Source organism: Pongo pygmaeus, chromosome 14, assembly GCF_028885625.2.
Source record: "Pongo pygmaeus isolate AG05252 chromosome 14, NHGRI_mPonPyg2-v2.0_pri, whole genome shotgun sequence".
Taxonomy (NCBI): domain Eukaryota; kingdom Metazoa; phylum Chordata; class Mammalia; order Primates; family Hominidae; genus Pongo; species Pongo pygmaeus.
Window position 1 is genome coordinate 108615901 of NC_072387.2, and position 15197 is coordinate 108631097.

A 15197-nucleotide genomic window follows, 5' to 3' on the forward strand; every position below is an offset into this window, starting at 1 on the left:
GTGCTGCTGAGTTTCAGTGGAGACACAGATATTTGCATCTAGAGACAAGCTGGGAGGTGATTAATCCAAAACATACTGCCGCAGTTTTCTTTAGAAAATTGAAAATGTCTAAACTATTTAAAATATGAGTGAAAACGTCTATTTAGGAGGTAAATTACGTGCATTTACTAAATGTAAATCCCACCACCTCCGTCACTACCGCTTGACTCTCCTATATTCAAACTAAGGTTATGTGATCCCAATTACATATAATTAATGCCAGATTATACCAAATGAAAAACTATGAAAAGGTAATATTATTTCCAGATCTATTTATCAAGTTCTTTCAATTAAAAAATGCACTCATGCATAGTTTTATTTAATATGCTATAAAGGTTCAGAAGGTATCATTGATCATTTTGTCCATGTAACCTTAATCTGAATTGAGATTTCGGGTGTTCACTTCCTGGGGGAATCAGGGTCATTGTAGCAATGACAGTTACTTACATCGTATTTCTCTTTAGCCCAGTCCAGCCAGTGCTCCCTCTTGGGAAATGCCTTACTCCGATGCCTAAATCTATTTTTGATGGCAAACTGAAGGAAGGAAGAAAAACCAAATTTCAAAACAGGACCAACAACTTTGTCAGGGAAGCACATTTCAATTAAACTACCTTTAGTAGAAAAATATACTTGTGAGAAAAGCAAAATATACAATTGTATCTACTAGTATATGAGCACTTATTTCTATTAATAGTCTCTTTCCAACTAAGAGCATTTGAGTTGGGGTGAACAGAATTAAGCTGTGTCCACTTTACTCTCCAGATCCTCTAGAGAAGCACGCCCACTAGAAATACAACACGTGTTTGCAATTTAAGTTTTCTAGTAGCCCTGTTAAAAAGTGAAACAGGTGAAATTCATTATACATACGTTTATATAACATGATAAACCCCACTATGATTTTAATAGGTAATCAATATTTAAAAATTAATAAGAATTTTTACCTTCTTCTTCCATATTGTCTTCAAAATCCAGAGAATATTTTACACTTATGACATAATCTCAGTTTATTTGTTTGTTTTTGAGACAAGGTCTTGCTCTGTCGCCTAGGCTGGAATACAGTGGCACTGTCTTGGCTCACTGGAGCCTTGACCTCCCAGGCTCAAGTGATCCTCTCAGCTCGGCCTCTCATGTAGCTGGGACCACGGGTATGTACCACCACGCCTGGCTAATTTTTTGATTTTTTTTTTTTAATGGAGACAGGGTTTTGCCATTTTGTCCAGGCTGGTCTCAAACTCCTGAGCTCAGGCGATCCACTTGCCTCAGCCTCCCAAAGTGCTGGGGTGGCATGAGCCACCATGCCCAGCCAGCATATCTCAATTTGGATGCTAGATTTTTATTAGAAATACTTGATCTGTATTTAGGTTTTATAAAGTTTGTGTTTGAAAAACCAGATTTACACACTAAGTTGTTTCAAACATACTTAAAAGCCTTCCAATAACTGAACTGAGTATTAGTTTTTAAGAGTAAGAACACGCTACAGAGAAATACATTTATTAAAAAATTAAGGCTATAGGGAAACATATTTTAAGATATAATAACAGGTCAGAAAAATACGATGCCCTACCCATCATAAAATTAGGGGCCACTAAGATTCCTTGTTAGTGTTGTTTAGGAAAAAGGCCTTTGGGAAGAGCAAAGTGCATTTGCAATGACTTAGCAAGAGGTGAGGCTGGTGGAGGCTGGAGGCATGAGTGTGATCGAAAGGCAGTAAGTTGGCCAGGCGCGGTGGCTCACAGCTGTAATCCCAGCACTTCGGGAGGCTGAGGTGGGCGGATCACTTGAGACTAGGAGTTCAAGACCATCCTAGCCAACATAGCAAAACCCTGTCCCTACTAAAAATACAAAAATTAGCTGGGCGTGGTAGTGTACATCTATAGTCTCTGCTATTTGGGAGGCTGAGGCTGAGGCAGGATAATTGCTTGAATCTGGGAGATGGAGGTTGCCGTGAGCCGAGATCGTGCTACTACACTCTAGCCTGGGTGTCAGAGTGAGACTCTGTCTCAAAAAGGAAAAAAAGGAAAAGAAAAGAAAAGAAAAGCAGTAAGTCAAAGCTATAGGCTGACTTTAGGATACTTCGCAATATAGTTCTCATGACTCTAAATAGCTTGAAGTTGTTCTTCTGGAGTTTGAACTAAGTTGTCAATGACTTGTTACGGAAGGACTTGGATGGGTAATTGGTAAGGTCCCCTCTTTGCTTGGAAAAAGCTTTTTGGTGGGAACAGGTCCAATGTGAGAAGAAAAGAGTATAGCTGCCCTTGAAGGGATTTTTTTGACAGGGAGAGGGCACATTTATTTCAAAAAGTGAAATACAGCACAATACAACAATCTAATAGTACAATACAATTGAAATATAATACAATAATCCCAGCACTTTGGGAGGCTGAGGCGGGCGGATCACCTGAGGTCAGGGGTTTGAGACCAACCTGGCCAACATGGCAAACCCTGTCTCTACAGAAACAGAAAACTTAGCAAGGTGTGGTGTTGTGTGCCTGTAGTCCCAGCTACTTGGTAGGCCGAGGCAGGAGAATCGCTTAAATCAGGAGGCAGAGGTTGCAGTGAGCTGAGAGTGCACCACTGCACTCCAGCCTGGGCGACAGAGCAAGACTCCATCTCAAAAAAAACAAACAAAAAAATGAAATATAATACAATAATCTAATGCAGTAAGGCCAGGTAAGATAAAGTAAGTGATCTAAAATTATCTTAAGGCTGCCTTTTCATCCAAAAGATTCACACATGTGGGGTTTTTTTTAAATAAATGACACATTTACCTCCAGTTATACAACATATACAGTATGTTCACTAAAAAAATGGGGAGTGTATAAGAAAAAAATTATTTGATTCCATTATCTAAGGATTCCTACTCTCAACATTTATTTCCCACCCATAAATGTACGTGTATATACATATACTATGGAGGTGCTTATGGAAGAAACCATATTCTGCACATTCCTATCACCAAATATTCTTTAAAAACAAGACTGCTCCTGGCTGCATGCTATGCCAGAGATGAACTGTAAGTTCAGCACCATCTTCCTATTTGCAGCAATTTGTGGGCTTACATTTTTGCTATTATAAGTATTACAATGATAATCTTTGTATGTGAGTCTGTGTTCACTTTAAAAATTTTTTTCTTACTCTAGTTTTGTTTTGAGGCGGAGTCTCCCTCTGTCGCCCAGGCTGGAGTGCAATGGCATAATCTCAGCTCACTGCAACCTCTGCCTCCCAGGTTCAAGTAATTCTCCTGCCTCAGCCTCCCGAGTAGCTGGGATTACAGGCACCTGCCACCATGCCTCGCTGATTTTTGTATTTTTAATAGAGACAGGGTTTCGCCATGTTGGCCAGGCTGGCCTCAAAACTCCTGATCTCAAGTGATCTGCCCACCTCGGCCTCCCAAAGTGTTGGGACTGTGGGCGTGAGCCACAATGCCTAGCCTATTTTCTTACTCTTAATTCTTGAAAGCAGCATGACTGACTTCAAGCATCTGAACACCTGAGATTCTTGCTACACATTGCCAAATTGAGCCTCCCCGTTTTTGATTCACTGCTCCCTGGAAAACCTCAAGCACTGTTCTGCCATTTTGACAGATGAAGAGTCACTTTGATTTGCTTTTCTTTGACCATTGATCTTATTTTATAAGCTCAAGAGCCATTTCCATTCCTCCCTTATTACCTTCTGTTTGTGTCTTTTTCCATTTAGAAGAAACTGCAATTTATTGAAATAGTTAAGAACACTAAAAATATATTTAAAGGAAAGTCAAAGCTTAAATTTTAATTTAAAGGAAGTAGAAGGTTCTGAGGTTGTTAAACGGCCTTGAGAAAGAGCAGCTGAGATACTTACACCGATGCACTTGGCCACTTTACCCATGATGTTGCCCTGTGGCTTGAACTTCTTGTACATCCCACTGCCAAGGACAAACACAACTAGACAGGGCAGAAGAAGACATGTCAGCAAAGCATGTGCCTGAGCGACCTGTGGCCTAGAGAGATGCACCTTTATTTGAGTTAGAACTTTGTTTTGGGATAATGGGATTACTTATGGAATGGGTTTATCTTCCAACCTCACAGTTTAGAAAGTGCGTTTAACCCTCACAATCCACAAAAACCTCTGAGTAACGTTATGTTTGTGTTCTAACAGGCAACCTGTAAGCCTAATATCATCTACTTTCCATAACTTAAGGTAGCTCACATACACTCAACACAGCTATTTAAGCACAAGTTCTATCTCTATTTAAAGGGAGACAAAAGGAATCAGTACTTTCATATAACACATTAATGTACTATTCTACTAAGACAATAAATGGGGCCAGGCACAGTGGCTCAAGCCTGCAATCCCAGCACTTTGAGAGGCCGAGATGGGTGGATCACTTGAGGTCAGGAGTTTGAGACCAGCCTGACCAACATGGTGAAAACCAGTCTCTACTAAAAACACAAAAATTAGCTTGGTGTGGGGATGGGCACCTGTAATCCCAGCTACTCGGGAGGCTAAGGCAGGAGAAGTGCTTGAACCCAGGATGTAGAGGTTGCAGTGAAATGAGATCGTGTCACTGTACTCCAGTCTGGGTGACAGAGTGAAACTCCGTATCAAAATAATAAGAATAAATGGAGCTGTAATCTTCTGAATGCAATGGGAAGAAAAACCTTTTTCTTTCTCTTTTTAATATTCAGGAAAAAAGAATTAATCTTAATCATACGTGGCAGAAATTTTTTCTGTGGTCACTGTACAGAAGCAGTTAAAATTAATTGCATCTGCAGCTACAGTTTTACAAAAGTTAGAAGCACCTTTTCAATGAGCTCATTCTTCCACGGACCTTTTCGGCAAGTCTTATTGTGAAAATAACTTAGAAAAAAACCATTCTGGGGCTGAGTGTGGCGGCTCATGTCTGTAATCCCAGCATTTTGGGAGGCCAAGGCAGGAGGATCACTTGAGACCAGTAGTTCAAGAGCAGCCTGGGCAACATAGTGAGATCCTATCTCTATCATCTTATTAAAAATTTTTTAAAAATTTAAAGCATTGTTGCAAGAGTCTCTGAAAACATAGTCCATATACTAGGATTTCTGATTATCCAATACCACAGTTCAATAATTTAAAAACAGTGATAGATAGCTTGAATTCTACTTATTTTTCTCAATTAAGAGGGTCTGAGATTTTTGACAGGTGCTAGCTCCAAGTATGTGCCTATACTATAGATGTTCTTTATAGCTGATGAAAGAGATGTTTACTTATATTCTTGCCCAATGTCAACCTTTCTGAATGCAGACATGGATGGTAAAGATGTCTAAGAGATTGAGTCTATGTTTTCTTTTACCACTAATATTTAATCTTTAAGCTTCTGATTAACTGAAACCTAATTCAAGCACAGGAATTTCTAGAGGTGGTGTTGACACATCGGATTTGGCCTGTTCTCAATTCCTCCAGAAGAAAAAGCATAATCTTTGATAGAGGAATGACTTGTACAGATGAAATGAGAATGTACCTAATGTGCTTAATACAGTGTCTGGTGTAAAGCAAGACTTTTGGAAATGCTCTCTGTCTCCTGCCAAGAATTAGAGAGGAAGAGGTATCAATGAGCCTGCTAGGGGACGGTGGCAGTATGGGAAGAACCATGGAAGAAAAGATACATTAAAAAGAGGAGAATACTGAGCTCTCACCTAAATGAAAGGGGAAAGCTAAATTGCTACACTGTGAGCAAAAGAGATTTAAAATGGTCCTATTCCATGCACTACTAAGATCTGAAAACAAAAATTGGAGAGAGAGAGATGTGATTGTCAGCTGAGCAAAGCTGATGACAACCTCATTTGAGTGGGAGAAGGGGCTCTGAAGAGTTGAGGTGGCCACTGGGCTCTTTTCTTTCTGCACCGTTCTTGGCCACCTTCCACATCCAACCATCCCATGTAGAAAACGCCACCTTTCCTAAAAGCTAATGCCAAGAACTAATGTACCAATGAATGCCTCGAATAGACATATATGTTCTATCCAGTGGGAAAGAATTCTAGTAGAAACATATGGGGGTGGGGGTGATACTAGTTCGGTGCAAAAGTTATTGCGGTTTTTGCCATTACTTTTAATGGCAAGAGCTGCAATTACTTTTGCACCAACCTAACCGATTATGGAAATGTAGATGTTCATTGGAGTGTTTCAATGGCAACTGAACCAGGCTGCCATTTCTTCAAGCAAGTTATAGATAAGTACCTGTTGACAAGAACAGAAGCTTTTAGCCTTGGGTTCAGCTAATCCAGCAGATTCTATCACCTTCATCTTTTTTTTTTTTTTTTTGAGACAGGGTCTTGCTAATCCAGGTTGCAGTGTTGTGGTGCAATCATGGCTCACTGCAGCCTCGACCTCCCAGGCTCAAGCAATCCTCCCACTTAAGCTTCCAGAGTAGCTGGGACTACAGGTGTAAGCCACAGCACTCAGCTAATTAAAAAAACAAACAAACAAAACAAACAAACAAAAACAACAAAAAAACCATCCAGGCATGGTGTCTCATGCCTGTAATTCCAGCACTTTGGGAGGCTGAGGTGGGTGGATCACCTGAGGTCAGGTGTTCGAGACCAGCCCGGCCAGCATGGTGAAATCCTGTTGCTACTAAAAATACAAAAATTAGCTGTGCGTGGTGGCGGGAGCCTGTAATCTCAACTACTTGGGAGGCTGAGGCAGGAGAATCGCTTGAACCCAGGAGGCGGAGGTTGCAGTGAGCTGAAATCACACCATTGCACTCCAGCCTGGGTGACAAGAGCAAGACTCTGTCTTTTTTTTGTTTGTTTTAGAGATAGGGTCTCTCTCTGTTGCCTAGGCTGGTCTTGAACTCCAGGCTGGTCTTGAACTCCAGGCTGGTCTTGAACTCAAGGGATCCCCCTGCCTTGGCCTCCCAAAGTGCTGGGATTATGGGCATGAGTGACCATGCTGGGCCTCTCTCACCTTCATCTTAATCTGCCTAAATAGTATTACACCTTTCAATGACCAACTCAGTTGGTTCCTTTTCCTGTAATCCTGTTTTTGATCCTATTCCCTCAGAATTGATGTGCCAATCCTACTTTCTTTGAATACTTAGAGCATGTTTAACATCTGATGCCAATTCTTCTCACTACTTTTTGTTGCCACTTGTTACATGCACTTTAAAAAATTAGTCACATTCATTCATGTAGGGCCCGACCTGGTCCTAGGCTTCTACTAATTCAACCGATTTCCACTTACTCAGGGCTACAGCCATGAGAGCAGCAGGAACCCCAAAGGCCAGTGGGTAACAAGCTTGTTTACTGTGAATTCCACATTGTTGAACTGGGGAGAAATGACAAGACTAAAATTATTATGGCATTGGTAACGAGCATGTAGTTCCCATTTGTAAAGATCCCTCACTGATAATTACATATTGCTTTCACGTGCTGTTCTAGACATATCCATTTGCCTCACTGACATAATTGCCAGCTAAGCAAGGCAGCAGTGAAGCAGGAGGAGCAGGAGATGGAAACCAGTTCTAATCTCAGCCCCTAAATAGATGGGTGTTCCCGGCTTGGCCAAAATCAGTGGCCCCCTCTTGGTTCTGTGGATTTTCTTTGCGGGGGAGATAAAGATGACCTGGATACACTAACTTGATTATATGGGACTCAGTAAATCAAAAGTACACTGGAAAACCAATATTACATGTTCCTGAATTCATGCCAATCAGGTAGCAATTCGATGACCTAGGGCAGGGGTTGGCACACTTTTCTGTGAAGGGCCCAACAGTAAATATTTCAGGCTTTGTGAACCATTGGTCTCTGTCAACTACTCAACCCCACATTTGCAGGGAAAATCAACTGTAGACAATACATCAATGAATGGTCTTGCCCAGATTTCGGGATTCAGCCCATGGGCCACAGTTTGGCAACCTCTGACCAACAGCTATTTTAGCTTTGAAATCCCAGGATTTTTATATATATATATAAAATATATATAAAATATATAAAATATATACATAAAATATATATATATAATAAATATTTATTTAATTTTATATTAATTTTAAAAAATTATTTAAAAAGTAAGCCTTTGTAAGAAGTCATAGAGATTCCTGGAAATCCTTTCCATGGAATGCTGGAGCCTCCAGGCATGATCTGATGCTATCAGGGTTTTGCTTTGGTTCAGCTATCTCACAATTCGGGAGAGAAAGAAGTTAACTAGCAGAAGTGACAGTCATGCAAATGTTTCCTGTTCATGGCAAGAAATAATTTTCCCCCTATAAGGAATAGAAATTCGTTAGTCAAATCTTTATTTGAACTGATTCGTTATCAACTAATTAACAAGTTACATAAAATTTTTGTCACATGTTCACTTTATATTTGTATGAGAGTCATTAATTTCCTTTAAAAAAATTATCCTTTAACAGATTCTATAATTTAAATATGCACCCTCTAGTAGAACCTAGAGGTGGGAGAGGTGAGCGAACAGGACCCAGGAATAAAAGCTGTTAAATTTTTATACAAAACAAGTTGGAATAAAACAAGTTGAAATGGGGTTTGTCTGTCATCTTCAAACCACTATGCTGTGCAGGAATACATAAACCCCCCTGAAATCTTTATTTCATAATCTAATCTGATTCAAATGTGGACAGGATGGTCTTGTTAGTTTGTCACCAGTAACACCACATATTCCCTTTCACGTGGGAAATTCACAAACTCTCAATGGAGCATTAGCAAGCACAAACCTCTGGTAGTTACTGACACTGTCCCATTCTCTCTATCTGAGCAGTTCTTTTGGAAATACTTGAGATGATGGGAAAGCAAAGAAAAAAACTTTGCCTTGGCCAGGCGTGGTGGCTCACACCTGTAATCCCAGCACTTTGGGAGGCCACGGCAGGCAGATCACGAGGTCAGGAGATCCAGACCATCCTAGCTAACACAGTGAAATCCCGTCTCCATTAAAAATAAAAAAAAAATTAACTGGGTGTGGTGGCGGGCACCTGTAGTCCCAGCTACTCAGGAGGCTGAGGCAGGAGAATTGCTTGAACCCAGGAGGCGGAGGTTGCAGTGAGCCAAGATCGCGCCACTGCACTCCAGCTTGGGCGACAGAGCAAGACTCCTTCTAAAAACAAAACAAAACAAACAAAAAAATCAAAACAATTTTTCCCAGTAAACTCTTCCTAAGTCACAGAAATATTACTGGGGAGCAAAGCTTGAAGGCTAAAATGGCAGCTATGGCCACCAGCTTGGCTTCCAAGGCACCTCTCTTGCCTCTTACCTCTTACCATGAGCACGACTTTGCATGAATAACAGTTTAGGAAGATGGATGCCCATGCTAAGGATGGCTTAGACTCTCCAGTGGTCACTGGGATAAGGGATTTAAATAAGATGAAAAGGAGGTGAAACTCACAGGGAAGGAAGCACTTACTCCAGATTCCAACGTGCATCCCAGCATGTAGCTGACAGCTAGAAAACAGGGGAGAAGGGAAGAACAGAACAAAACAAAGAAGACATGGACTTAGCCTTACTGAAAAAAGACCAACAGAAGTTTCTTTCAGGTATCTCTTACCTCTAAGCATGGGAGTGATGATCGTGGAAAGCAAACTTCCAGCATTAATGGCCAAGTAAAAGATGGAAAAAAATCTGTTTCTTTGTTTTTCCTGCAATGAAAAGGAGAAAGTAAGATGACTTTGGCTATCAATCAACTGAGCAGAGGGAGCTGATGATCTCATTTTACTACTAACTTAGTTTTGGTTGGTATCTTACTTTCTAACGTACTTAAAAAGAATCCGATGGAGAACAGACTTTGTGCCCGTGGCCTCTGACTCCTGGATGTGTAGTTCATTCACGTGGGCTCTGGGGAGGCCCCTACTCTTACCTGGCCCTCTTCAAACTGATCTCCGCCAAATGCAGACACGCAGGGTTTGATTCCTCCAGTCCCGAGAGCTATCAGGGCCAGGCCGATCATGGACAGCACCCTGGGAAAGACAGGGTGTTAGGGCCAACACGGCAGATCCTCATAAGTAGAAGCCTTCTCTTTTCCCCAGTTTCCCTCAGCGGGCCCAGCACAGTGACACACATAGAGAAGAAGACAATCTCGCGGGAAGCTAGCTCACAGGAATGCGCATGATAGCCAAATGCAAACTTGAACTCATGGGCCTTCAAACCCTGTCCCCATCTAATAATTTACCACCCAGAAAACATAAAACAGTAGCTCGCGAGCTGAGCAAAGCCTTAGGTTTGGGATTCTTTTGTAGCTTTATTGTTTCCAGTAAAAGAGAGGATAAATGAAATGTTATTGAACAAATATAAGCATTGTGTCTGGTACAGTCATAACCGACTCATAATAGTCATTAAGTAACATTGGAAAACATGATTTCATTGCAAAGCAGAATATCAGGTTAGGTAGTATGATCTCAGTGTGTTTACAAGGTACAGAAAACCGGAAGAAAATAGACTAAAAGGTTTATTGTCATGTCTAGATGGTGGGATTAAGGGTTATTTAATTTACTCTTGTATTTTCTAGGTTATTGCTAAGTATTTTAACTCCTGAATTGAAAAAAAAATTCATAGAATTTATTAACCCTCACTTTGTAGTTTTATTAAATTTACAGGTAGGTACTACAAATTTCTGGTTTTATAGGCATGTATCCCATATCTTCTTGGTTGCAAATGTTGCTTTTAAACACTTGAAAAATTTTATGAGACAGATAAAGTCAAGGAAAATATTGCACAGATAAAGAATTCTTTAAAAATTATGCTTCCTGAACCAATCTTCCTGAATTGGCTGGCCAAATCACCCCTTTAATCTTGTCTGCCTCTTAATACAAGTTGCATTTAATGTTGTCAATCTAAGTATTTTAAAAGACAACAAAAACACAGCCAACTGAATATTATATACAATTTGCTCTTGTGAGAATTTTAGGTGTGCTCCAATACGAACTCCATGAAATGAAAAATGAAAAGGTAAGATTTCTTGAGCACTGATCACTTGTCAGGCAGTGTTCTAGGTGCTTTACTTGGATTAACCCACGACAGTCCTACACCAAGTAGGTACTATTACAAACAAGGAAACTGAGGCACAGAGGTTAAGAAACTTGCTCAAGCTCACACAACTAGGAAAGGGCACAGCCAGAATCTGGCTCCAAAGTCCATGTTCTTAATTGATATTACAGATTAGAAAACTGAGGCACAGAGAAGAGCACCTTCCCAAGACCATAGAGCTGCTCTGTGGGAGGGCTCACAGCTGCTCCCTCCACCAACACAGTTCCCTCTGGGCACCAAGAGTGTTGCATCAAGAGATCCAGTCTGGACAGCAGTCTGATCAACTGATAAGCCAGCAGTGCAGGGATTGCCGATACTAATTTGAGTTTCTATTCTTCTTTCCCAGCTCATTAGATAGTTTACTTACAGATCAAAGAACTGAAGCACAAAAACAGGAAACTAAATAAATCTCTACAACTAGTCTACTAGGCCAGACTGCAGTGAAGCAAGATTAATCCAGCACATGAGCATTTATCAATAACACCTGCCATCCAGATCCCAGCACAAAGGGCTGGAACAAATATTTATGAAACGGGATTATTGAAAAATAGGCAGAAGTGTGGTACAAAACAGAAAACCAAAGGTCCTGGAGTCCTGAGGACACCTGGCGGTGTGAAGCATCAAGGTCTGTGGGACTTTATATCCCTCCAGGGTAGGTCAAGACCAACATGAATCCCCTGCCCACTGACTGTACCCCACATGAGATATAACGGCCCATAACAGTTGAGCCTCAGAGTGAGCAACGCCTCCAGACAACTGTTAGGGTGGTGACATCCTGAAGACCCAGCTCAATCCATTTGGCAGCCTTCTCCATGCTGCCAAAGGGGAGGAAAAACCTCCTTATGCTCACAGTGAAGTTCAAGGAAAAAGACGAAGACTTAAGGCATCAAACGAGCACGAGGTGGGAAGGTGATGGGGGCAGCAGTGAGCACCAACTCACACGTGTACAGAAAGGCTGTCGGGGGTGCCATCATGGTTGTGGTCTGTGAGGTCATTAATGGAGCTTACTGAGATGACTGCTTGTCCAATTGTGTAGACAATGGAGAGCGACACAATGGTCCTGTGTTTCCAAAAGTTAAGAGAATCCAAGTTAATTGCACAATAGCCGTCCACTTCTGACTCCACCACAAAAGATGCCCTCTTTGAAAGCTTTCAAGAGCCCAATCCTGAATACGCTTATTTCTCGAACTTGAGTAACACTGTTAACTCTCAGGAAGGCACATGGGCAAAAAGAATAGAACAAAGTTTTGGGCTAGGCATGGTGGCTCATGCCTGTAATCCCAGCACTTTGGGAGGCCAAAGCAGGAGGACTGCTTGAGCTCAGGAGTTCGACACCAGCCTGGGCAACACAGCAAGACCCCATCTCAACACAAAAATAAAATATTAGCCAGGTGTGGTGGTGCATGCCTGTGGTCCTAGCTGCTCAGGAGGCTGAGGTGGGAGGATCACTTGAGTCCAGGAGGTTGAAGCTGCAGTGAGCCATGATTGCACTACTGCACTCCAGCCTGGGTGACAGAGTGAGACCCTGTCTCTTAAAAAAAAATTAACAAAATTTTGGCCAGAGGGCCAGGAGAGGGGAAAGATCCGCCTCCCGGGTTCATGACATTCTCCTGCCTTGGCCTCCCGAGTAGCTGGGACTACAGGGGCCTGCCACCACGCTTGGCTAATCTTTTGTATTTTTTAGTAGAGATGGGTTTCACCGTGTTAGCCAGGATGGTCTCCATCTCCTGACCTTGGGATCCGCCCACCTCAGCCTCCCAAAGTGCTGGGATTACAGGCATGAGCCGCCGCACCCGGCCTATATTTTTAAACAGTGAGAATTACTTATCTTCTGATTGGTAATGATATTTGGCCAGGAAGTAGACCTTTGGTAATTTTTGTAGAATTCTTTAGAGGTAGTGATTCTTCTTTCTTCTACCCATGCTACAGTTTGATTATCTGTCTCCTGCAAACCTCAAGCTGAAATGTGATCCCAGTGTTGGAAGTGGGGCCTGGTGGGAGATGTTTGGGACACTGGGGCAGATCCCTCATGAATGGCTTGGCGCTGTCCTCATGGTCATGAGTGAGTTCCTGCAAGAGCTAGTTGTTGAAAAGAGCCTGACACTTCCCTCCTCTCTCTCTCTCGCTTCCCCTCTGGCTATGTGATCTCTGCACATGCCAGCTCTCCTTCACCTTCCTCCATGAATGGAAGCAGCCTGAGGCTTTCACCAGATGCTTGGTCTTCCAGCCAGCAGAATCATCAACCAAATATACCTTTTTCCTTTATAAATTCCCCAGCCTCAGGTATTCCTTTATAGCAACACAAGCGGACTAAGACAGCCCATGTCATTCCTTTGGCCTGGAAGAGCCTCTACTTCCTTCTTCATTAAGTCCCAGGAAAACTTTCCTGGCAACATCCCACTGGGTGTGCTCATGGAGCCCTTCCTGGAGGCTGGGTGACTTCTCTCCTTAGTGACCTCACACCATGTGACCTCAAGCAGCCCCTCAGCAGCCAGGGGGTATTTTAGAGAGTTTCTTCATTTCCCCAGACCTTAACTCCATGCCTCACAAATCACTAATAATAGACAGTATCCCTGCTATTATGTCAAGATGAGACAAAGATGCTACATTTGTTTGCATTAGGGAAAAACAAAAACCTATAGATGCTGCTTGCAGTCATTAAATGTCAGGCACTGTGTTAGGCTCTAGGGACAGGATACTGAGCAGAAACAGAGCTGTAAATGCTCTCCTAAGGGTTTGTTTTTGTTTTTAATTTGTTTTTGAGACAGAGTCTTTTTCTGTCATCCAGGCTGGAGTGTAGTGATGTGATCACAGCTCACTGCAGCCTTGACCTCTGGGGCTCAAGTGGATCCTCCCACCTCAGCCTCCCAAATAGCTGGGGCCACAGGTGTATGCCACTATGCCTCGCTAATTTCTTTATATTTTGGTCTCACTATGTTGCCCAGGCTGGTTTCAAACTCCTGCCTCAGCCTCTCAAAGTGCTGGGATTACAGGTGTGAACCATACCACACCTGGCCTCTCCTAAGAGTTTCTGTTCCTTGATTCATCATTCCCAGATTCCACCATTCCCAACTACAAAACCTACATTTACTTTTTGGCTTGTTTGTGAACAAGAAATTTCCAGCCACTCACTTGAACTTTCCCAGCCACGAGTCGGCGATAAGAGCTCCGAGAATTGGCGTCAGGTAGCACAGAGCCACAAATGTATGGTAGATGGCGGTGGACAGGTTATCATCCCAGCTGATGAAATTTGTGAAGTACAGAATCAGGATTGCTTTTGCAGAGGGCAGGTGGAAGAGGAGGGGGAAACAAAGTTAGGACTGGTTATGGCCACTCCCGCTCTTCCCCGAAGGGTGAGAAACGGCCAATACAGTTACCTTTCATTCCATAGTAGGAAAATCTTTCACAAAACTCATTGACCACGATGAAGAAGATGCTCAGGGGATAACCAAAGAAACTCTGACAAAAAAGAAACAAGCACAGGATTGAAATACACCCCTCACTGGTCCATAGCCACAAAGGAGCACCAGTGGCATGAAAGGCAGCCAACGCAGATTCAGTAACTTACCAGTGACTGTCTAGAGCAGGAAACTAGCATTTAGTCATTTTATTCCCTACACTAATCCTTCCACATAGAGACAGCAATGGAATAAAGCATCCAGTGGTGTTGTTAGTCTGAGGAAGATTAGCCACAGCATTTCCTCAGGAGAGGACATCTCACATGGAAATCCGGGATCACACCCTCGCTGGTTCTAGATGTACACTACAGATCTGTTAGGTGAATGAACCCTTAGGGGTAAAACAGATGATAAAATTTACAAGATGAAGATATGTAGAGAATGAAAAAGGGTACTTACCCGTGATTTGGACTTTCCTAAAAGAAAAACAGAATCCCAATATTAAAGTCAAGCCATTACAATAGCTTTTGCTGTGTCTAAACTCAGAGCCTCTGACTTTTTAGGGTGGTCAGAGGGGCCATTCACCAAACAGCTCCAGCCCTCCCTGGGATCCCGGCCCCAGACTCGTGCTTCTTATCTGAGGTGGGGCCTGGAATCTGTATTTTCTTTTAAGAAGCTCCTCAGGCAATTCTCGTGTGCAGTGAAAATTGAGAAGCAGCAGCTCAGAGAATCAGGCCTACACCACTTCCTCCTGAAACACTTCAAAGGCTGCCCATTG

At 42.3% G+C, this 15197-nt stretch overlaps 1 protein-coding gene across 1 annotated transcript in view; it reads right to left on the bottom strand.

The window, feature by feature from the left end:
• Positions 1 to 14532, bottom strand: part of SLC15A1 (solute carrier family 15 member 1) — a 42816-nt gene extending 28284 nt beyond the window's left edge. Inside the window, 9 exon segments of the mRNA XM_054446407.2 lie at positions 487 to 573; positions 3877 to 3959; positions 7234 to 7317; positions 9547 to 9637; positions 9856 to 9955; positions 11962 to 12081; positions 14154 to 14295; positions 14399 to 14489; positions 14491 to 14532. Of these exon segments, the coding sequence (XP_054302382.1) occupies positions 487 to 573; positions 3877 to 3959; positions 7234 to 7317; positions 9547 to 9637; positions 9856 to 9955; positions 11962 to 12081; positions 14154 to 14295; positions 14399 to 14489; positions 14491 to 14532 (840 nt within the window).
• Between the last annotated feature and the right edge of the window lie 665 nt (positions 14533 to 15197).